A 25,218-nucleotide genomic window follows, 5' to 3' on the forward strand; every position below is an offset into this window, starting at 1 on the left:
CTGTGGAGAAAAGGAGTTTGTTTTACGTAATGTCTGAATTGAAGTGCATATGTTGGCCCCTTAAATAGGATGTTCACTTGAATGACACTATGTATATCCTGTATATAGGACACATTTGTCATCATTGGTCCTTATGCCTTGTTACCTGTATGGACACAGACCCCGCCTCAGCCTTTTTGGACAGGAAACTGGAGATGGATAGGTTGAGGTCCATGCTGTTGCTATCTGCTGCGGAGCTGCTCCCCGAGTCAGAATCCTTCTCCACATCTGGCTCCGACTTAACAGGAGTGCTTTCCTGGTCGGTCTTTGACTCCGAAACAGCATCCTGGGATGGAGCTTCCTCATCTGGTGGCTTCTCCTCCCTCTCGTCTGTGGTCCCCTCCTCAAGAATCACCACCGGTATTACATTATTGTCTCTTTGGGCTTCTGTGTCTGCAGAGACCTCTGTGGAGCCCTCAGCTGCGTCTACCTCTGCGTCTGTGTTGACGTCCGATTCTGTGTTGTCTGTGTCTTCATTCAAGTCGGTGTCTGTGTTTATGTCTGTGACCCCATCAGCCTCTGGTTTAACCTCCTCTGTCATCTCCTTAATGAGCGTCTCCTTCTCAATCTCCTCTGGTTTAGCATTGACCTCGGTCGATACGGCGCCAGGCTCCTCTAAAGCACTCCTAGGCTGGTCCCCTGGATCTGTGAATTTGGTGGGAGGCTGGAGAATCACCTCTGGCTCCTCTTTGATTGGTTCCTTCTTCACCTCCTCCTCTGTCTTCTTCTCCTCTACTTCTACTCTTTCCTTCAGGAATACTTGTGGAGGTCCATCCTCTACTTTCTCCACTTCCCCTGTCTCCTCACTCACAATCACACTCTCCTTTGTGTCTGATGGTGCTTCTGGCACAATGGTGATCTGACGGTCAGGAATCTCCTCAGGCTTTCCAGCAGGGCTTTCCTCTGGTTTGGGCTCCATGGCCTTCACCTGTCCATTGACTAAGTCCTCATTACTGGCATCAGACACCTCGTTCAGTTTCTCACCCTCTGCCCTGTCGCCCACGCTGGTCCCAAGGCCCTCGTCAGACAGCTTATCACTGGCCTTGTCCTCTGCAGTCTCAGGCTCTGTCTTTTCTGTGACTGAGTCCAGTGTAGAGGTGGTCTCAGAGAGCTTCTCATCCTCAGAGCTGGCCATGCTGGTGTCTGATGGCGCTCGGTTATGTCCGGGCACCACCTTCACAGAAACAACACATGGTCAATCAATGCTGTGAGACTTTTTGACCTTTTGTGACATTGTACGACACTATTCCATAACAGATTATGAAAACAGTGCGCTATACTACATACCAGAGTTGCATCCGTCTCTTCTTCTTCATCTTCCTCTTTGCCTTCTTCTATCTCCTCTAAGACATCAGCATTGGCCTCAGCAATCAGTTCTCTCAGCGGTTTGTTGTCAACTACACTGCTAACAAAGGGATGCTGTATGGAGTGGTGGGGAAACAATACAAGGTAGTAAATTATCCCACAATATGTAGTCAAAACAGGAGCACCACTCCATACAGCATCAGCACATCATTTAAATTAGGTGTTAGGGTGGGGTATTCCAGATGTTTGTTCTTCACATGTCACAATAGAGGGAAAGAAGGCTTGGAAACAATTTTTTTCATATGCAGGTTATCAGACATGCCGAGTCATTCACCTGCAAGAGCTGGGCTGTGCACCACCTACGGTCCACATTCTTATCAAGTGCCTTCCTCAGAAAGTCATTGAACTCTGGTGACCTGCCAAACAGAGGGGGAAAAATATTGAAGACTACTTTTTATTTTACCTTTATTTAACTAGGCAAGTCAGTTAAGAACAAATTCTTATTTTCAATGACGGCCTAGGAACAGTGGGTCAACTACCTTGTTCAGGGGCAGAACAACAGATTTATTTTTACCTTGTCAGCTCGGGGATTCGATCTTGCAACCTTTCGGTTACTAGTCCAACGCTCTAACCACTAGGCTACCTGCCGCCCCATACAATGAAACTCTTTCGTCACCTGGTCTAGGGTCTGTTTCTACGACACTAGTCCTGACTCATTCCATCACCGCTCCCCCTCTACAAAATTATTCTACACTCTCACCAGCGTGAAGGCTGCATGAGTGTGGGCGGATCGGCCTTGGCTATTCTCAGCAGGACTCTCATGGGGTTCATCTCGTGGTTAGGAGGTTCTATCTGTGCCAGCTCAATCAGGGTGACCCCCAGGGACCAGATGTCAGCCTTGTAGTCGTACGGACGGTCCTTAGATGTCTCACACATCACCACCTCTGGAGCCATCCTGGAGAACCAGAGGAAAGAGAGGTTGTTTTAGTATGTGTACGTGTGTGTCAGGGTTTAAGTTAGCCGGTAATAGCCAGCTTTTGGACAGTTTTTTTTTATTTTTTAAAGAGGATGAAGAAAATTGGCTCCGGCCAGTTGTCCGGGAAAAGAAGAAACCATACTTTTTAGCCTATTCATTGATGGAAATACCAGTCAATGTAAATACAATGCCTTTGGAAATTATTCAGACCCCTTAACTTTTTACACATTTTGTTAGGCCTCGCCAGCAGCATACCACCCTGCATACCACTGCTGGTTTACTTCTGAAGCTAAGCAGGGTTGGTCCTGGTCAGTACCTGGATGGGAGACCAGATGCTGCTGGAAGTGGTGCTGAAGGGCCAGTAGGAGGCACTCTTTCCTCTGGTCTAAAAAAAAATAAAAAAAATATCCCAATGCCCCAGGGCAGTGATTGGGGACACTGCCCTGTGTAGGGTGCAGTCTTTCGGATGGGACGTTAAAATGGTGTCCTGACTCTCTGAGGTCATTAAAGATCCCATGGCACTTATTGTAAGAGTAGGGGTGTTAACCCCGGTGTCTTGGCTAAATTCCCAATCTGGCCCTTGAACTATCACGGTCACCTAATAATCCCCAGTTTACAATTGGCTCATTCATCCCCCTCCTCTCCCCTGTAACTATTCCCCAGGTCGTTGCTGCAGATGAGAATGTGTTCTCAGTCAACTTACCTGGTAAAATAACGGATAAATAAATAAATACAATTCTAAAATTGATTAAATTGTCATCGTCCCCCTGATCAATCTACATACAATAAATACCCCATAATGACAAATTAAAAACAGGATATTAGAAATGTTTGCAAAAAGGAAATAATACATTTACATAAGTATTCAGACCCTTTACTCAGTACTTTCTTGAAGCACCTTCGGCAGCAATTACAGCCTCGATTCTTCTTGGGTATGACGCTACAAGCTTGGCACACCTGTATTTGGGGAGTTTCTCCCAATTTGCTCTGCAGATCCTCTCAAACTCTGTCAGGTTGGATGGGGAATATCGCTGCACAGCTATTTTCAGGTCTCTCCAGAGATGTTCGATTGGGTTCAAGTCCAGACTCAAGGACATTCAGTGACTTGTTCCGAAGCCACTTCTGCATTGTCTTGGCTGTGTGCTTAGGGTCATTGTCCTGTTGGAAGGTGAATTTTTGCCCCAGTCGAAGGTCCTGAGCGCTCTGGAGCAGGTTTTCATCAAGGATCTCTTTACTTTGCTCCGTTCATCTTTGCCTCGATCCTAACTAGTCTCCCAGTCCCTGCCGCGCTGAAAAACATCCCCACAGCATGATGCTACTTATATAGATATAAGGTCCCACAGTTGACAGGGCATATCAGAGCAAAAACCAAGCCACCAATCAGGTGTGCAGACCTCCACCAATCAGGTGTGCCTTTCCAAATCATGTCCAATCAATTAAATTTGCCACAGGTGAACTCCAATCAAGTTGTAGGAACATCTCAAGGGTGATCAATGGAAACAGGATGCACCTGAGCTCAATTTCGAGTCTCATAGCAAAGGGTCTGAATACTTATGTAAATAAGGTAAAAAAAATGTTTTACAAAAATAATATTAATAATATATAATATAATAATACATAAATGAGCAAAAAAGTTTTTTTTTTAAGTTTTCGATTTACGAGGTATTTTGTGTAGATTCTTGAGGATAAAAAAATCGATATATTTTAAAATAAGGCTGTACATTTGACCGGTCATGCTTATTGGTCTATAGGTTAATTTGCATAATTTAGCTAAATTAGCTCGTGTACAGTATATTCGTTATGCATCTTATTTACCATTCGTACTGCATACAGATACAGAGCCTTTGAGTGTAAAATCTGTAAGACCACGTGGGAGCTGCTGCTGCATCTCAAACAGCAAATGCACAGGCAACGGAAGGCAGGCTCCATCAGCGCGTCACACCCCACTTTGCAATGAGCTGGAGGCAGTATGCATTTTAAAAACATATACTTAACTGTTTGAAACCTGAATATTTTACTACACATTATGAGGCATGTCTCACCTTGATTCAAAGTAACCTAGTCAAAATCAGACCATCTCCGTGGAGGCAATTCTTTTATATAAACTTTCTTTCATTATCCAGTAGTCAAAGCACAATTCTACTCATACAGTATTAGCAACCCATGCTAGTTGTTGCTTATTAGATCTCCCCTCTCTACATTTTGAATGGATATTTTCCATCTCTGTCAATTGACGCCGCTCGCATATGCAGTGCGCTTTCCCAATAACTGCATTATGGAACGAACATTCAACCGTAGCCTACTGACTTGTGCACATTGTTAAGCTTATAATGTGAAGAAATAATAGTTAATCAACATTTTAAGCTGAATGTTCTGATCTGTGGCATCAGACAATTTTTAAAAATGTAGCTTAGGTCTACTGGCTGTTGTCACACGACTGTCCCAGGGTCTGTTTGGAATAGGCCATTTCTTTCTCGACAAACTGACCAATAGATTCGGTACACTTTTCTACAATAGGGAATAGTAGATTGACATAGGCTAGTGATGTTGCTGTTCGTTACTCATCTTGCTGGCTAATGTAAATGTGGACAGTTATTCTAACACCTTCAAAGTGCGCATCATAATGATTTAAAGACCGCTCATCGTTGCATTCTCGAGTTATTTGTGTGTGTGTGTGTGTGGTGAAAGCTGGTGTGCATTTGTGTACACCGAGTGTGCGTTCTGGTGTTAGTTTCAAATAATGTACTATTGGGAACATGAGTCAGTGCTTTGGACACTCTGAAAGAGCTTTTTCATTCACCCTACAGCAATATACTGGTAATTAGCTTGACAACATCGCTGCGAAACAAATGGTTGCCCCGTGGCAATGAAATACCCCTCACACAAGTTTTGTTCAGTTCAAATCAGAAGCTCTATAAAATGGATACATGAAGAATCAGAACAGCATGACTCACCAATATGGAGTGCCAATGAAAGAATCTCTTCTCTGCAGCGTCATGGTATTCTTAGCGGACACGCCAAAGTCAGCTGAAAACAGACATCGATTCAGAATTTAGGAGTTGGGCAGTTGGGTAGAGATGGAGAATGACAGAGACTTAATGCATTTCATTGTTTTTACAAGAAAAGGTTAATATAGGTTAATATACATCCACATTATATGAATAATAAAGTACTACTTCTACTGTCATTGCTACACTACCTTGTGATTATTTCAGAATGTTACTGTGCGTCTCAACGCAGTCTTCGAGTACATCTGAGAGGTCAAATGAAGCGTTGTGTAGCTAGCGACTGCCTGCTAATTAAGGCTACGCCTAGCCCCGTCACGACCCTCTGTATGCCTACATCATATGAATCATCATGGAAACTGTAGCTATGGATGCTATCACTTAACTCAACTGCAATCATTTACATATCCAAGGCTTCATTTGCATACATTTGCAGCCTGCATGTTGCCAATAATGATGATGAATCGCCCACATCATGAAACCTGTATTTTTAACAATACATATCAGGCCAGTGTCCAGTCCACTACATTCTCTACTGGGCTGGATGCAAAGGCACTCAAAGGGGTAGTAATACTACACTTTTCCAGACTAAAGCCTGTTAGGAGTGTCACGTTTGAACAATATCTTTTCAGGATACCAGTTAAACCTATTCGCAAGTCAACAGAGGACAGCCTACTACTCATGAAATACAGTAGGAGATATTCTTAGACAAAGAGCCAATAGAAGTCCAGCGAGGCAAGGCCTTACCCAATTTGATGTCTCCCTCCTGTGAGAAAAGGATGTTCCCAGCCTTCAGGTCTCTGTGGATGACCTTGATCTCATGAAGGTAGGCCAGGGCCTCCAACGTCTGCCTACACACCACCCGGATCTGGGGCTCTGTCAGAGGCCTCTCAAGCTCTGCAGAGGCAAAGACGGAAGCATCCACATGAATTTAGTGTACCATAAAATCTCTATCCACTGGAACTTTCTGTGTCGTATGTTGACATTTCATGAAGGTTTTACCAATGCTTTATGTACTGTATCCTTCATAGTACATGGTGAACACACACTAAACATAACAATTTTGACACATGGGGCTGTAACCCTTAGCAACTGCAAAAGAACACTGTTCAATGCCCTTCTTCCCACAGCCAGCAGTCATAACTGGACCAACAGCATGGTAGAGTGAGTCACACCACTGGACCACTCCTGATCCAACAGAAGAGGTTCAACCATGACATCTCCTCTCTGTTTAAAGAGTGACTGCTTTTAAAAAGCAACAAATCCCTTTGAAAAACAGCCTGTGGCATCAATATGAGTCAGAAACAGTTATTCCAGTGTCAAAATTGACTACAAAGTGTAAATAGGATCATTTAGGTGATTAAGTCAGTCTAACCTAAAACAGAGTTTGGACCATCCGTGCGTCACAACGGGTAAATGATTTCATTTGATGATGTCCATTTGCCCACTAACATGGGGTGAAGAGCTGTGGTGATTGCGCTCTATCCAATAGCATACACGATGAGACATACCTGCCCAGCAGCCTGGCATTATCTACATAGTAGAACATGTCGCACATTTTCTACATGCGAAATCCTGCAACAAACTCCTTAAGATGTCAAATTGCGCAACTCAAACATTCTCAGCAAAAACATAAAACAAGACATCTGTAATTAATTTTTATCTTAGATTCATTGTGGGGATTTTGAAGAAGTGAAATAGGCTTTAATGTCAACCATGTCTCACGGGGGACAAACATCATCAACCAAACGCGGAATCGGTCAGGAAACACACCTACAAACTGAAATCATGTGTTTGATGTATTTGATACCATTCCATTTATTCAGCTCCAGTCATTAGAACGAGACCGTTCTCCCCAATTAAGGTGCCACCAACCCCCTGTGACTTACATGCTTAGAGTGAAGAATGGTAGCAGCCTATGTCAACTCATTACACAAAACAGGCTATTTGTGCTATCATTATCAGCCTGTGTAAATTGTGATCTACTCACTATAAACTGTGTGGTACAATATAATGACAGGGTGTTGTTACAAAATGGAGGACATGTGGTCTCAACTCAAAGACTCAGATTAATTTAATATCTTACATATCACAGTGTAAAGACTGACACCCAGTGTTACAGATACAGGTATCCTGTGTGTATTTCTTTTCTCTCCTTCTCCCCTCACAGGTGACAATCATCATTCCCCAATCAGTCATCAATCAATTATCAATCAGAAGACACCTGCTCCTTTTCCCTTACCCTATCACATTCCCTTTCCCTTGGTTTAAAAACCCATTCAGTTGTTTTCTCTGGAGCTCAATCTCTCTGTAGATCTCTCTTGTTTGGTTTAGCAACCACATGTCACTTTGTCTGTTATCCTGTGATTATTGTTTTGTTATGGTGTTTGACTCTTTGTTTGAAGGTGGGAAAAGGGGGTACCAAGACAAGTCGCCCATGGGTATACACTACCCGTAGGAATACTTTGTCTAAGAACACTAGTTAGAACTGGGTGGACCCCCACTGTATTTTTGGTTAGTTAGACTAGCCTATTTCAATACAGCTAACTAACTTAGGGGTGTTTTTGGGAGATTTGTTTCTTTCCTTCCTTGGGTCCAGCTCAGCCCCTTTTCCTGCCCCGCTTTACCGTGTGTTTACCAAATAAACCATGAGTGTTTGATGGTAGATTTAAGTTGTCTGTGGTTATTCTCACTTTTTCACTGTTTATAATTTGCATGAGTTATGAGCCAAAGCGATTCGTAACACCCAGTCACATCTGCAGGCTTAATTTTGTAGCCTTGCGATTATTAAGAGCATTGGGCCAGTAACCAAAAGGCCGCTGGTTTGAATCCTTGAGCAGACTATGTCAAATCTGTCTGTGCCCTTGAGCAAGGCACTTAAAGTTAAATGCGCCTGTAAGTCGCTCTGGACTTAGCGTCTGCTAAATGACTAAAATATCAAGTCCCAATACAACTCTAAACCAATGGTGGGAGGTTCCTTAAATTCCAAATAACACAAAGGAAAGTACTGAGGCATTAAAACTGGACTAACCACTCCTAGAAATGGGAACTATGATAATGATACACTTTCACCACTCCACCACTGAGTGGAGGGAACATTCTACACTGGCTGAAATGTATTGAAATAGAAAAAAACATTTGATCTGACTGATGACAGAGTGACATTTTCCATGTATTTCTTTTTGAAAATCCATACTCACCCAACATGACTGCATCGACAGCACCTCCCGCACAGAACTCAATCAGAATCTGAGGAGAGACAAATACACAGTTACTGTACCAATGTGTCCCCCCAATGTTATGTGCGTTTCAGAGTAACACTCAAAGCAGGAGACATCAACGTTTTAATTGAGGGAGCCTTGAGGTCAAATTCTTTGGCGCTGGATGAAAACAGCACTTCGCAAAAGGCGTTTGCGAGACAGTTTGATTCAACCTACTCTGTTGCATGCACAAACTTGTCATTTAATAAGATGAGTGAGTTTCACAGTGGATATATTCACATTCTATTATGTAAACTGTGAGCTTAATTCACATGTAAAAAAAAGGGACAACTCAATTACAGATATCCTTCACAGCAGAAATTCTTAACAACCATGTGAAAGGTCTTCAAATTCTCGTGGTCAATGCTAACCAGTGCAATAACTTATCAAGTGTGAGACTTCATGAAGGGGACTTCCTCATTTTTTGTAAGGGATTCAGTTTGGCATACATGTTTGATGATGTTAATCTGCCAATAAATCTGCAGCAGAAACTACATCAAGTTTTTACATCAGCTCTATTTCAAAGAAAGTGTGGAGTCCTCAGACAGCAACGTCACTGCAAGCAATTTAAATCTGACCACACTATTTGTATTACAGGAAGATGTGAGAAAAACAAATACCTACTCTATTGAGCTCTGATCCAGTGTTGTTCCTAAGAGGAAGAGTCATTGTAGCAGCCTTTGCCTCAGATACAATGGTCCACACACACAGCAGAGGAATGAGAGGTCTACTCTCTGCTTTGCTAGCTAACATATATTTTGAGAAAAAAAACGTTATATTAAGTGGCTAGCTAGCGTTAGAAACTTTGGGTGGTCAATAAGACAGAGCTAGCAAACAATATAACAAGTGTAATTTCAGATTTTAAAAAATTCTGCGAGTGCTGCGTTATGAATACATCTCCAATCTGCTGTCGACATCAGGATACGATTTGAGAGCACTAGTTATCTCCAAAAGTGGATATAGCTTTGACTTGAACACAACCTGTGTTGTGTTCAGTTGGCACACCATGGAAAAAATGCTTTGAGGAGGTACTACAGGAACATGTCACATAAGAACACTCATTTTACGTTTTAAAAAGTGTGTCCGTTTGCTGTTGCTGAACACAACCGAGTCCTACTGAACGCAACCCTTATTTCTCTGTTGAAATGAACATCCCCAACATGGCTAAACATCACTATCGTGTGCATTGCGATTATTCAAAGACATCGCATCGAGCTGATCTAATGCAATTCTTGACTTGCACAGGACTAAGTAAGCGCACTAACCTACTGGTAAAGTTCCGTCTGGTTTATCAGATGATGTCATGAACTAATGCAGTTTTGGAAATGTGAAAACGGACCAGCCTCTGTGATAAAAGCTATTGTGAACTATACTATATCACCTGATCTATGAGAGCATAGCCATGACGTGTCAAACAGCAGCTTGAGGTATCGGATGCACAAATCAATCAAAACCCTCACTGAGCAACGCCCATTCAGTGAGTTAAACAAAGAGGATGGAAAGACTGGTGATTCATTATGTAATGATACACATCAATGGAGGGCTAACCGTTTTACAATAATTAACTATTTGAAACGGTTTACTAATGTTATCATGAATTAAATATGATACAATTATCCTTACAGCAGCAAAGATCTCCATTATTGATTACTATGCCTTAACAGTGCCATAAGACATCAGCCGCTAGCTACCATTTTACTGGCAGTGCCTGCCTTATGTATATTTCACAACATTCACCTACTGTTGCACAGGGTTTGGTATGAATGAGTCCTTTTTTTGGCTGAATGGAATGTTCACACACATTAACTAAATGCCTGACATGTTTTAAAGGCATACGTTACACATTAATCTCTCTCAGGACTCAACCAGTGGCACACACTACAAGGTTTGATGTCTCTAAATTATTCATTAGCACTTTCTCAAGCCCAGAGTAGCAGTCCATTATCTTCCCATGGCTGCAGCCCCACAGCGGGGGATCACATGATACCACCTGGACATAAATGCGCTGTTGTTCTCTCCCAACACACCAACAGTGTGACAGAATCCTCTGACAGCGTTCACACAGCAGTTGATGGTGATTAGTGCTTTTTGAGGTTGGTTCATTTATGAAAAAATAATCACGGTTTTTGATTCAGTTTTGATTATTTTTCAAAAATGTAAATGCATTATGAAATAAAGACAATGATTATTTCAGGTCAGGTCCACATTGGGTAGACATCATACCTGGGGTGACAGGATAGCCTAGTGGTTAGAGTGTTGGACTAGGAACCGCAAGGTTGCAAGTTCAAACCCCTGAGCAGACAAAGGTACAAATCTGTTGTTCTACCCCTGAACAGGCAGTTAACCCACTGTTCCTTGGCTGTCATTGAAAATAAGAATTTGTTCTTAACTGACTTGCCTAGTTAAATAAAGATTTTAAAAAACACAGAAATAGGAAATTTGTATGAAATAATTTATGTTGAGTATATTACTTTGTTTTTATTTGAGGACTTTGTCATCATTTAATCTCTGCTAAGGCAGTAGCAGCCAGCCAGTCAGACCACCTAACATTATCTCTGTGCTCCCCATACTGTAGTGTCTTTAGCCATCCTATTTAGATACACTAAACTGCCTAAGGATGCTGCAGAGCTCTCTGACAAAATCCTTTTACTAGTTCTTCAAAGTAGAAAAGGTACTTTCACAAACTGTCTCTATCCCTCTTGTCGTTGTGTACATTCCTCTCTCATGCGTTCTGTGTGTATCTAACCTTACATAGCAGGGTAAAAGTGTATCCGAAAGAATCAGCGCAGTGGATTCTGGTCATTGTAGTTAATTTCCGCGTTTCTGCTCTGAACTAGGTTGAATATTTCCTTAGTGAAAACTTCAACTCCCTTCAACCCAGTGTCCCATAGTTCTTGACTCCTCTTGTGAATTATCTGATTTCCCTCTAGAGAAACGGCACAATGGGCTCCCACAGAAATACAAACTAAACGGAATTCAAGTAATTGAACCGAAAATTATCGAAAAAATGCATAAAAACAAAATGGTCGCTCAGCCCTATCCCCATGTGAAGTCTGGGGCTTGAGAGAGAATAAGGGGCGACATTGATAAGAGAAGGTGAGGTGACCTTATTTAAATCGTAAGGTTAATCTCTCAAGCACTGGTTTGTGAATAAATTAGGAATATCATCATGTTTGACTTGTGTGAGGTGCATATAGATTGATGTTTCTCAAGTGTTAGACGGTGAACTCCCGCACTTTAGCAGGATCATGAGTATACACACAAGTGTGTGAGTGGTGTGAACTGTGAACACTGTCAGTGGCCCTGTTCTCCACATCTGAGAAACCCAATCCCTCCAGAGGGAGCCCACTTACCCACAGTTTGCTTTCATAATAGAAGGCATCCAGCAGTTTGACTATGTAACGGTGATCACAGGAGGCCAGAATGTCTATCTCCACCATGTAATCCTCCAACTCCTCTTCTGTCTTGGTATCGATCACCTTGGCAGCAGCTAGGGTCCCAGTCTGCTTGTTCTGGGCCTGAAACAAAGACACCGACAAAGGAAATTAGTGAATATATTCCCCTGATAACAAGCACCATTCGATCAAACTCATACCGCAGAAAAAGAGCAACAGATTAGCCGTACTAATGGATAGTGGTTAATGTAAAGACATTTATGAACGGTAACGATAACATGAAAAGGCCACTGCCATTTTGGAGTTGGAGCATTTAGCATTGGAGTGGTTTATGGTAGAGCAGCTGAAGGCAATTTTCTAAAAAGGTCACATCTTTCTGGAAATGTATTTCATCATTCATACACAAAAACATAAGAGTCTTTATATTTGCAGGAAAATCAGCTTGAGGAGAGACCACAATTACAGTGTGGAGTCTCTGGAGAAAACTGATAATCTGTTAGCTGAACTGTATTAACTAGTCTATCAAGGTTAACTGTTCCTATGTGTTTCATTTCAGGAACAACGGATACCACATGCCCAAGCTATGCCATCTATCCTCGGTGATAACTACTGTAGAAACATTTACCGAAACATATTTTATATACTGTTTTATAGCAATATAAGCATGTTTCCGCTTTTAAAACAACAAAATTGCCATGACAGTTAAGTTACTGTGACCAGTAGCCATATAACAGACACAAATGTTGACAGTAGGAAATTACAATAAAAAGAAGGGATTTAGGATCCAGCTCAAGGTCTGACAAAAGAGGAAGTTTGATTAGATATATAGAAAAAGGTATTAGCTTATGGCTTTAGGAAGCATAAACAAGCAACCATGTGTAATGGTCAAACGCATATAGATACATGCATGTTCCTTTGGCTACTTGCAAAGGCTTGACCTAGTTGAAAATGAAGACATTTAAAGGGGAGAATGACACGTTGTTCCATTCTCCACTTCCTCTCGCTCATGCAGACGGGGCTGCTATTTTGAGCTAAGCTTTGGCCGTAATGTTTATGGATACAGACCCAACCTAGTGGAGTTAAGGAAAGTTAAGGAGGGAAAGAGGGTGTGTCAGTGTAGCGAACTGCATCAGAATTTATATTTACACATAGTCACTCCCTTTTGTCTGTACCAGGCAACGCCTGCCCTAGCCTTAGCAGTCACACATTCAACACGAGGTCATACCTGTGAAACTGTGCATATTTGCCTTCCTATTTTAGAGGGCTCTATGACCTCAGTTCTACTGGGCATGAGCCTTCACATTCCATCAGGAACTCTGATGGTTCATATCCAAGAAACAGTCTGACCTTTAGCAAAGCATAACAAGGAAACTGGCAAGAACACCAAATCAAAACATGTCCAGGGATTTACATTAAAGAAGCATGGGCACATCCCCAAGCACGCAGAAGAGAAGGTAATGTGCTCTCAAATGATGAAGGGGAAAGTAACCTAACTACAGTATGTGAATAGAGGGCTATCAGTTGTTTTTATTAGCCGTTGTGACGGGGAGCTTTGGCTTGTCCTCACACCTACTTCAGCGGCTGTGCTCCACGGCCCGTCATGGGGTGAGCTCAGAGCTGTGACTCAGACTGAATGCCAAGAATCCCCTTCCTCCCAGACCCAGCCAGCTGATTCACCCACTGCTGCCACCTCTAACACCACCACACCTCAGCATGACACACCCACTACAGGGCTGTGAATTAACACATGGAATATGATATTAAAAGGATCACTTTTATTTATACCAAATCTCTATTTGATGTAAATCAAATCAAATGTTATTGGTCACATACACGTATTGGCATGGCATGTAATATACAAAGGTCCAGATACTTTTTTGTCGATTTCACATGTTTTTGAGAAACTTACCAGTGATTCACTTCCTCATCCTCGTTGTACAGTACAGGGGCTCTGAAAAAATGGTCCAAAAACACCCAAGTACAGCTTTATTCACAAGTAAATGGAATATAATGTTGCGGATAAAGTATAGAATGACAATTTCACGTGTACAACATCTATAGACATGCACCAGTATACTAAGAGCTTTTGCGTTTCTAAAAGGACGTATTTGGGTGTTTTTTGCAGCATTTGTTCCATGTTTTTTCAGAGCCCCTGTAGTACACAATGTAGATGAGGAAGTAAATCGCTGGTTGGGGTAAGTTTCTCAAAAACAAGTGAACAAGTGAAAAAAGGAGTGTGGAACCTTTTATATCATGCACTTACATCAAAAATAGAGATTTGTTTGTGAAAGAGCAAAATTCTCCTTTAAGGTACAGCAGTGTGGAACAATGGCTGTAGGACAAGGGATAACTAAGATAATAGTGTACAGGGTATGATATTGTTATTACATGGTAACAGATTTGGTCAAGTGATCGGCTATGCACACTACTCTGACACATACCCCACCAGACATGCCACCAGGGGTCTTTTCACAGTCCCCAAATCCAGAACAAATTCAAGAAAGCGTACAGTATAATATAGACCCCTTATTGCATGGAACTTCCATCTCATATCGCTCAAATAAACAGCAAACCTGGGTTCAAAAAACAGATAAAGCAACACCTCGTGTCACAATGACTCTCCCCTATTTGACCTAGATAGTTTGTGTGTATGCATTGATATGTAGGTTACGTGTGCCTTTAAAAATATATATATGTAGTGCTGTCCTTGAGCTGTTCTTGTCTATTGATGTTCTGTATTATGTCATGTTTCATGTTTTGTGTGGACCCCATGAAGAGTAGCTGCTGCTTTTGCAACAGCTAATGGTAATCTTAATAAAATACCAAATATTGTTAACCATTAGGGCAAACTCAACTTACTACAGTTTAGACACACCAAAGATGTTCTTATGTTGACAGAGACATTAGAATGCTTGACTGAAGATGACATTGTTTTGTCATTATTTTTCTTGTCAACAGGTAGGTGTTTTCCCCAACTCTGTTTGAGGGCTGCAGTGTCTCCAGTCCTGGCTTTCATCATTGCCTGTTAATCAGCTAATGAATACATGGGTAACTGGGGAAAATTGACTCACTGGCTAATCACTGACATTATTTGATCAGTTAAGTTCCAGGAAAAGGAGAGAATCAGCAGACACGGAAGGTAAATCATCAACAGTTCTATCTCTCAGTGTGTTGGTCCCAACCCTGACAGAGTAATGTTCAGGCCTTAATAACTAAGCATGACGACTATTGAATGGTTTAGCTTACTAGCCGCAGAGCCAAGAATAGACTAATACAACTTTTAATTGGCAAAATAAAGGAAACATCAACATAAAGTGCCGTAATAGGGCATTGGGCCACCAAGAGCGAGAACAGCTTCAATGCACCTTGGCATAGATTCTACAAGTGTCTGGAACTCTATTGGAGGGATGGGACACCATTATTTTACGATAAATTCCATAATTTTATGTTTTGTTGATGGTGATGGAAAACGCTCTCTCAGGTGCCACCTGTTTTCAATATACTTTGTATCCCTAAATGACTCAAATGTTTCCATTATTTATGCAGTTACCTGTAGATAGCCAATGTACATTATCACAAATTTCCACCCACATACAGACCTTCCGACATGAGAACCTGCTACAGTATATGGTACTAACGCACATCCTGCTCCCCCCTGAGCTATGCCAACAAAGTACCTGTTCACCAATGATGATGTGTCTACACTGCTGGGACCTTTCTGACTGATAAGGCCCACTTATCTAGGGAACTATTCAAATGTATCCTGTTTCCTATGAGGTTTACTGCCTGCAATTCACACCCTCAAGCAATCCATATTGCTCTCATCTTCACAGTCAACAATAAGCTCTTCTTGAATGTGAACTATTCTGATTTGTTTTGCAGCCAAAGAGTTCCCCTTCCCAACTGGCCATGAGGACTTTCATACACCACTGCACTGCTGTTCTGGGAGTATGAACTTGAACCCTTTTATTTGCACTTATCACCCACCATATCATTATGGAGGCCCCGTTGACTTTCTAGGAGAGCCACTCCTTGAAAACTGAATTTTTGACACAGATAAGCATTGAAAATGTAATTGTTTACCAGTAATATATAATTCAGTAAGGATACCACTACCATATTCAATATTCATTCATAGAACAGTTGTGAGACATGTTCCCTTGGGTTGTGTAAAAAAAAAAAAGTACTGTTTAGGCAGGCAATGAGTCTTGCAATATTTCATGTTGAGGTAGCCTAGTATTTGACATGTCAAGGGTGAACAAAAACGACAAAATGAGATGGGCCATGAATTCAACTTGAGACAAAAAAAAGGCATATTTGACATGCTGATGATAGGAGGGGTTGAGTTATGTCTCTCAGTAGAACTTCCTGTACGAAGGTATCATGAGTTACAGACTTGATCTTAATGGATTTTATATTGAAAGATAATATATCCGTTCGTTTTACCTTGTATACTTTCCCAAAGGCCCCATCTCCCAGTTCCCCAATAATCTCCCAGATTTCCTCCGGGTTCTCGTCTCTGTGTACGTGCTCATACTGTTTCTTCTTCTTATCAGACCCCAACTTGAAGATTTTACGAAAATTGAAGAACGACGACATCTTCTGTGAGTTTAGTATGAGTGGCCTTTCCAGCAATTCCCACAAAGAAAGAAGAATAATCCAAAATTCCCAATAACGTCCAAGTGTCTATCAGGCTGTAATAGGGCAGCTTGCTCGCGCCACTGTGTCCATTTAGCCGCTAGACAAGTAGACAGACGATTCTTGAAATAAACCCAATAATAATAAACTACAATTCAATACCCGCATTTACTCATGAGCTGAAACATCAATCGCGCATTGTTATTATTGTAAATTAAACAGTTCACATAACACGTTGGCTACATTTGATCATTCTCAACCAAATTCACAAGGGTGGTCTTGGGATGGTTAACGTTACTGCCCCAATACACACACGGTCATTCTTAGACTATGTAACAACCGGTTTAATAAATGGATCTCAACAGACTAGCAGCATCTTCTTGAAGTTCAGCGGTAGCGATTTCATAAAACTCCCTTCAAAGACATACTTATAACCCGTAGTTACGGCCCACCACGCAATCTAATACAAGTCCTCTGTCGTCACAAGGAACGGAAAAATAAACGCGAGAATTAAATTAAGTTTCTCAGACTTGAAGCTCCACGAGACGATAGTCATTTATGGTGTGGCCATTTCTAAACATTTCATTTTCTTCCGGTTGCTTTTAATAGGGAATATTCCTTCATACCGAACCAACTTCAGAATTGATAGAGTGCCTTGCCACCTCCTCCTTGCTGGATGTTGTGGAAAGCGCGTACCCGTGAAGCGCAGCCGCAATGAAAGCCTTGACATGGCCAAACAAAGCATTTGATAAATTCCATCCAACCGATTACTAATACATTAAACAAATTCCACTCAAATGCAGTCTTCTTCATATCAATTTGTTCAATTCAGTTACCTGACTCAATTTGAAATTTAACAGGCTTGATATGTTTTATTCCTGTGCAATTAGCCGAGGCCTAAATACGATTCCAGTTCATCATCAAATCTTACATTTCCATATTTTTATTTTAATTAACTGATGTAATTTTTTTTCGATTGCATTGACCCTCACCCTCCCTGTTCAAACTATAGTGATGCGAGTTATAATTGAAGTCCGTGCTATTGGCGCCACCTTCTGAATTGTTTTGTCACGCACTCTTTTGTCATTTGCAATTTCTGTTTCACATCGAGGTTCAAGCAGCCAGCTCACTGCTTTGTTGAAATATGTATTTCTGAAAGGCTTGATTTATTCCTGAATATTAACAATAAGCCAGTCCATTTTTGAACCCCACTCCCCCTTGTCAGTCTGAAATAGGTTAGGTCCACATGTACAGTGGGGCAAAAAAGTATTTAGTCAGCCACCAATTGTGCAAGTTCTCCCACTTAAAAAGATGAGAGAGGCCTGGAATTTTCATCATAGGTACACTTCAACTATGACAGACAAAATGAGAAAAAAATCCAGAAAATCACATTGTAGGATTTTTAATGAATTTATTTGCAAATTATGGTGGAAAATAAGTATTTGGTCACCTACAAACAAGCAAGATTTCTGGCTCTCACAGACCTATAACTTCTTCTTTAAGAGGCTCCTCTGTCCTCCACTCGTTACCTGTATTAATGGCACCTGTTTGGCACTTGTTATCAGTATAAAAGACACCTGTCCACAACCTCAAACAGTCACACTCCAAACTCCACCATGGCCAAGACCAAAGAGCTGTCAAAGGACACCAGAAACAAAATTGTAGACCTGCACCAGGCTGGGAAGACTGAATCTGCAATAGGTAAGCAGCTTGGTTTGAAGAAATATGTAAATAAATATAATAAATATACCTTGGATGGGGCCACAGTGTCTCCTGACCCCTCCTGTCTCAGCCTCCAGTATTTATGCTGCAGTAGTTTATGTGTCGGGGGGCTGGGGTCAGTTTGTTATATCTGGAGAACTTCTCCTGTCCTATTCGGTGTCCTGTGTGAATCTAAGTGTGCGTTCTCTAATTCTCTCCTTCTCTCTTTCTTTCTCTCTCTCGGAGGACCTGAGCCCTAGGACCTGAGCTCCAGGACTACCTGACATGATGACTCCTTGCTGTCCCCAGTCCACCTGGCCATGCTGATGCTCCAGTTTCAACTTCCACCTGACTGTGCTGCTGCTCCAGTTTCAACTGTTCTGCCTTATTATTATTCGACCATGCTGGTCATTTATGAACATTTGAACATCTTGGCCATGTTCTGTTATAATCTCCACCCGGCACAGCCAGAAGAGGACTGGCCACCCCACATAGCCTGGTTCCTCTCTAGGTTTCTTCCTAGGTTTTGGCCTTTCTAGGGAGTTTTTCCTAGCCACCGTGCTTCTACACCTGCATTGCTTGCTGTTTGGGGTTTTAGGCTGGGTTTCTGTACAGCACTTTGAGATATCAGCTGATGTACGAAGGGCTATATAAATACATTTGATTTGATTTGATTTGATTTGAAATCAACTGTGGGAGCAATTATTAGGAAATGGAAGACATACAAAGACCACTGATAATCTCCCTCGTTCTGGGGCTCCACGCAAGATCTAAGCCCGTGGGGTCAAAATGATCACAAGAACGGTGAGCAAAAATCCCAGAACCACACAGGGGGACCTAGTGAATGACCTGCAGAGAGCTGGGACCAAAGTAACAAAGCCTAACATCAGTAACACACTACGCCGCCAGGGACTCAAATCCTGCAGTGCCAGACGTGTCCCCCCTGCTTAAGCCAGTACATGTCCATGCCCGTCTGAAGTTTGCTGAAGAGCATTTGGATGATCCAGATGAAGATTGGGAGAATGTCATATGGTCAGATGAAACCAAAATAGAACTTTTAGGTAAAAACTCAACTCGTCGTGTTTGGAGGACAAAGAATGCTGAGTTGCACCCAAAGAACACCATACCTACTGTGAAGCATGGGGGTGGAAACATCATGCTTTGGGGCTGTTTTTCTGCAAAGGGACCAGGACGACTGATCCGTGTAAAGGAAAGAATGAATGGGGCCATGTATCGTGAGATTTTGAGTGAAAACCTCCTTCCATCAGCAAGGGCATTGAAGATGAAACGTGCCTGGGTCTTTCAGCATGACAATGATCCCAAACACACCGGCCGGGCAACGAAGGAGTGGCTTCGTAAGAAGCATTTCAAGGTCCTGGAGTGGCCTAGCCAGTCTCCAGATCTCAACCCCATAGAAAATCTTTGGAGGGAGTTGAAAGTCTGTGTTGCCCAGCAACAGCCCCAAAACATCACTGCTCTAGAGGAGATCTGCATGGAGGAATGGGCCAAAATACCAGCAACAGTGTGTGAAAACCTTGTGAAGACTTACAGAAAACGTCTGACCTCTGCCAACAAAGGGTATATAACAAAGTATTGAGATAAACTTTTGTTATAGACCAAATACTTATTTTCCACCATAATTTGCTAATAAATTAATTAAAAATCCTACAATGTGATTTTCTGAAATGTTTTTTTCTCATTTTGTCTGTCATAGTTGAAGTGTACCTATGATGAAAATTACAGGCCTCTCTCATCTTTTTAAGTGGGAGAACTTGCACAATTGGTGGCTGACTAAATAATTTTTTGCCCCACTGTATGTGTAAGAAATGGCCTAGTCTTACTCATACATGTGCCTTATTGCAGTGAGCAATAAGGCACAAAGGTTCACAGGAACTTTGTACAAACATATTTAATAAAAAAGTAAGTAGGTTGGTAGCATAGCATCAAAAAGCAAAGCTAAATAGAACATTTGGAGATTACTGGAATAACTGCAAAAACTGCAGAACATTATGCCCAGATAGGGAACCTCACCAGAAGGTGAACGTAACAAATATAGCTGTTGCCTATAGGTCTAATGTGATCTCAACCACTGCCCTTCCGTTAAGCGTACCATAGAGCTGGTTATAGGCCTATAGCAGCGTCTTGAACCTGGAAGATTCCAACAGCAGGTAGGGTCAGGAAATGTATCATTTAAACATGACTAGGCCTATTCTTGTAGCATATCATGCATTATTTAGATGATCCTTTTTGTTTTATATACAATTTTAAACTGCAATTAAATAATTCAAGGAGCATTAGATTTAAACAATTGACAAATCCTTTTAATAGTCTGAAAAAATAGGCCTACCAATACCATCCCTCTCAAAGGACAATGTCGAAAAAAAGGCCAATGTAGAGTCCACGCAGTGAAAACAGGTGGTGTTCTTGTTCGCCATTTTTGCGAACACACCTCAGTTCCTGGCAATTCGACACTGAGAGAAACTCATAAACAAAAAACAACAAACAAGTATTAGAAAACAAACAATTCAAACTTTGTGAACGAATATGTTTTACTTTAATAAATATTCCAGTCTCAGTGTATTTGGATTGTGTAGTAGGCCAAACAAACCAAAACATTGTCAGAGGTGTTCACTGGCCTCTACTCTCACATTTCAAATGCAGAATGTATGTGAAATGTACAGGTTGGCAAGTTCGAATCAGCTCTATTGGGACCTCCACACAGTATGGTGGGGATCGTACATACCATACTAAATAGAAAGTTTGGTTTTACATGCAGAATAATGCTCTGAGACCAAGTTGCAGACCGACCTTTTTTTTTTAGTCTTTATTTAACTAGGCAAGTCAGTTAAGAACAAATTCTTATTTTCAATGACTGCCTAGGAACAGTGGGTTAACTGCCAGTTCAGGGGCAGAACGACAGATTTGTACCTTGTCAGCTTGGGATTTGAACTTGCAACCTTTCAGTTACTAGTCCAACACTCTAACTACTAGGCTACCCTGCCACCCCGAGGGCTATAAGTTTCAATATTTTCAACAGCCTCTTTAGAGTTGTTGAATATTGTCAGAGGGAGTTTTCAGGGTAAATGTGGGAGAACACGGTATTCTGTACAGTAGGACCCAGCTAGCGTCGGCTCGAGGCTTCGCTCACGTGTTACAATAGGTACATTCTGGGTTCATGAGCAAGAACAATAGAATGCATTATTTAAGATGACCAATAGAGTGCAGTATAGCCACTTGTTTCAACTTCTTTCTCAACAATGGAATGCGGTCATGGAAAACAGTAGGCTAACAGACTGAGATAAAACGAACTATTGAAAATACCATTTTATTAGACTACAAAAATATGTCCTATGGCAATTTGCTGAATGTGTTATAGTGGACTTGTAGGGTGTCATAATTTCAACTGTAAAAATGCGTATTGCTTTATACTCATTGTGTCGATTGGACTACTTAAATAACCCCGTGAGATTTATGAAATGGTCGATTTTGTAGCCTATGCCATATGCGTCATTGTTGGAATCCTATTTAGAGCAGACCTAAAATTCCTGCTGTAGCCTATAGGCCTATTTTAATGATAGGCCTAACTAGTCATAGTAGATATGACCCCTTTAGATACGTCTATTCTACTATAATATTTTAAATAATCTATTCTATTTTATTATATTCCAGTTGTTTATAAATATTATGTGTTTGGGAGCACGCTATTTTTAAGGCTATAGTAATTAATCAGCCCTACAAATGACAATGGCTAGAGTCACACCGCCCCTCATTTAAGGACAGTAACTGTCCAACACAAGGGCCAACCTACTTTTCTTTCAAGGAGGGCTGAGCAGCAGTGCTCTGCAATATGCGCTCGCCGAACCGCTGCCCTCCTTGTCTTCGGTGTGTTGTTTACAGTATTTCCTGCTCCGCAAAAATAACATGCAGTTGGTAACAACTTACATTGGATGGATGTAGCGGATCAGCACGCAAGTTGTGCATTGTTACGAAAAACTTTACTTGACAAACATCGACTTTTCTTTTAGGCCTATATTGTCTTTTTCGGGACAATTGCGAAACTTTCCTTGACAATAAAGGATCATAAATGCCCCACACGTAACTCATTTCCCACCAACTGGATCAAAAGTTGTTCAAGATGCAGTTCCGAACTGTCCTTGAAGTGAAAGTTGTGGATGTGCAGAAGAGGCGGAATCCCTCCAAACATTATGTGAGTATATTCTATTGATTTCTGACAATGCCAGACACTTGGCTTGTGCTTCATGACCATAAACAATAACTTGACGTTTTGTCTGATATATAATTTTAAATACGTACACTTGCTTATTATTTTATTTTCTGCTGTCAGTTTTTATTTGACATTTACTTAACTAGGCAAGTAAGTTAAGAACAAATTCTTATTTTCAATGACGGCCTAGGAACAGTGGGTTAACTGCCTTGTTCAGAGGCAGAACGACAGATTTTTACCTTGTCAACTCTTGCAACCTTCCGGTTACTAGTCCAACGCTCTAACCACTAGGCTACCTGCCGATCCAAGTAAAACCGTCAATAAGTAAAACATTGAGTTATCTATATTGTAGAATTATATGCACTGGAACAAGTAGGAACAGTGCTAGTCTCCATAGAGGAAAATCAATTAGTCTGCCAAATCCAATAGGATTAATTAAGCAGAGAGAGGATACATGTAACCAGTACTGCCTGAGGTCCCAAAGCCTTCCCCCCTGGGGTATCACATTGGGAGATCCTGCTGGCCTGGGAAGTCCCTTGAGTAAAACATAAATCAAATCTCATTATCGATGAGCTAAGCAACTGAAAATGCTTATCCTGTTTTAGAGAGAGGAAAAAGGCAACCCTTTGTCTTTTGTCTCCAAGGTTACAGTGTGACTTCCTTGCATGGGTGAGAGAGGGACACTGGGCACAAGGACTGAGAGCCTTTGGCAACTACAGTATTGCCACAGTGTTTTGAGATAGAAGACCGTTTCTTTCAGATACCTTCCATAACCTTTTGTCCAAAAAGCAATTTTGTTAATTCTTAAAAATGTTCTATAATGCATATAAATGAAATAGGGCATTAACAAGTATTGACAAGCCTGTGTTTAACTTGCATTGGATGAAATCCCATGTCCTTGTGCTTTTAGCCAGTAAGAATAAGTAAAAACACTACGTATAAATAAGTCATGTCTCCACAGTCCACATCCCAAGCTTTAATGGTAGGTGTTTTTCCTTAATATCCTGCCAGCATGGAGATATTCTGTGGAATCCGTTGGCCTCTTTGTCAAAAAGTCTTGAGAGTTTGCTGGTCATGCAGATATTATGCTGACTTGCATGCAGAGTACTGTGGACATGGTCAGATACCATGTTGGATTTTATTGCAAGTTTTATTTTGTCAGTCCAACAACAACACCAGAAAGTGCTTGTTTTGTACATGTATTGTACATTCAGCAGTATTATGTTGGGCTTGAGAGGACCTCTCTTGATGATGTGTTGAATGAGTCTCTAGTGCCCAAAACGCATTATACATATAGTAAATGTGTGTCATACGAACAAATGAGGTGTCTGAACTGACATGACCATTTACTGCACAGCTCCAAATTTGCTCTCTATGCACAGTTTGTAAGACATTCTCAAAGGGAACTATATTTACCACACTTTAGGGGCACTGTTGTTTCCTAAACACTTAATCCAAAGCATTTGGCCATGTCGTCTGCACTCAATTAACTGTACAGGAACTTGGTCCACCCTGCAACACACTATTTCTGTAATGAACTATGCATAAAATCAAGAATTGATTTCAAATAGGACAGTTAAGTCTTTACTGATTTGTAGTAATGTGTAGCGACACTTAGAAACCGCATGCAGATGCAGAACAATTAGCATATGTTCCTGCATCTGCAGTAGAAGAAAGGGTGTGTCCAAATGTTTGTGGCCTACATAGTAAGTGCCAGGGAGAGCTCCCACTCTAGCCATATAGTTATAGTCAACAGCCCCCTCTGGGATTATGCCATGGCTGTCGACTAGAGTCTGACAAAAACAACATTGTAAAATACTAGAAAATGCAACTCTTGCCTAACTAGCTAGAGTATCTATCAAAGTTGGAGCCAATGAAGTGTAAATAGTTGATTATTTCCTTTAATTGTTTAAATGTAAAACCCAAAATGAAATGGCTAATGGTTAAACCCTGTTGACCACCTCTTTGACCCGGCACGGGCTTCTAATGAGGTGTGTGCAGACAGACCGGCCTAATGAGTTAGCTTGACCTCTACTGACCCCTTGAAGTTTAGTCTGAAGGGAATTCTCTATGTGTCATTGGGTCAGTCAAAACTAAGTGGTTTTACAGTGCCTTCAGAATGTATTCACACCCCAACTTTTTCTACATTTTGTTGTGTTACAGCCTGAATTTAAGATTTTGTGTCACTGGCCCGACACACAATACCCCAAAATGTCAAAGTGGAAATATGTTTTTTAGAAAGGTTTACAAATTAATAAAAAATGTAAAGCTGAAGTGTCTTGAGTCAATAAGTGTTCAATCCATTTGTAATGGCAAGCCTAAATAAGTTCAGGAGTAAAACTGTTCCCAACATGACACATAATAAGTTGCATGGACTCACTCTGTGTCTAATAATAGTGTTTAACATGATTTTTGCATGACTACCTCATCTCTGTACCCCCCCCCCCCCACCCCCCACACACACAATTATCTGTAAGGTCCCTTAGTCAATCAATACATTTCAAACACAGATTCCACCACAAAGACCAGGAAGGTTTTCCAATGCCTTGCAAAAAAGGGCACCTATTGGTAGATGGGTAAAAATAAAAAAGCAGACATTGAATATCCCTTTGAGTATGGTGAAGTTATTAATTACACTTTGGATGATGTGTCAATACACCCATTCACAACAAAG

General features: G+C 41.2%; 2 protein-coding genes across 6 annotated transcripts in view; one reads left to right on the forward strand and one right to left on the reverse strand.

The window, feature by feature from the left end:
* slka (STE20-like kinase a) overlaps positions 1-17,304 on the reverse strand; it is a 32,419-nt gene extending 15,115 nt beyond the window's left edge. For all 4 annotated transcript variants that reach the window (XM_024424912.2, XM_024424911.2, XM_024424910.2 and 1 more), the window contains exons 1-9: positions 16,427-17,304; positions 11,939-12,103; positions 8,526-8,574; positions 6,073-6,222; positions 5,275-5,347; positions 2,105-2,299; positions 1,679-1,760; positions 1,327-1,458; positions 146-1,213 (exon numbers count right to left, since the gene is read on the reverse strand). In XM_024424912.2, coding sequence (XP_024280680.1) covers positions 146-1,213; positions 1,327-1,458; positions 1,679-1,760; positions 2,105-2,299; positions 5,275-5,347; positions 6,073-6,222; positions 8,526-8,574; positions 11,939-12,103; positions 16,427-16,579 — 2,067 coding nt within the window. In that variant the 5' untranslated portion in view covers positions 16,580-17,304. The remainder of the gene's footprint in view (positions 1-145; positions 1,214-1,326; positions 1,459-1,678; positions 1,761-2,104; positions 2,300-5,274; positions 5,348-6,072; positions 6,223-8,525; positions 8,575-11,938; positions 12,104-16,426) is intronic.
* A 4,820-nt stretch (positions 17,305-22,124) lies between these two features.
* Positions 22,125-25,218, forward strand: part of LOC112253046 (SH3 and PX domain-containing protein 2A) — a 91,686-nt gene continuing 88,592 nt past the window's right edge. Inside the window, exon 1 of one of the 2 annotated variants that reach the window (XM_024424914.2) lies at positions 22,125-22,526. In XM_024424914.2, the coding sequence (XP_024280682.1) occupies positions 22,455-22,526 (72 nt within the window). In that variant the 5' untranslated portion in view covers positions 22,125-22,454. The remainder of the gene's footprint in view (positions 22,527-25,218) is intronic. The other variant, XM_024424915.2, reaches the window with a different exon arrangement.

Source organism: Oncorhynchus tshawytscha, linkage group LG06, assembly GCF_018296145.1.
Source record: "Oncorhynchus tshawytscha isolate Ot180627B linkage group LG06, Otsh_v2.0, whole genome shotgun sequence".
NCBI classification, from domain to species: Eukaryota; Metazoa; Chordata; class Actinopteri; order Salmoniformes; family Salmonidae; genus Oncorhynchus; species Oncorhynchus tshawytscha.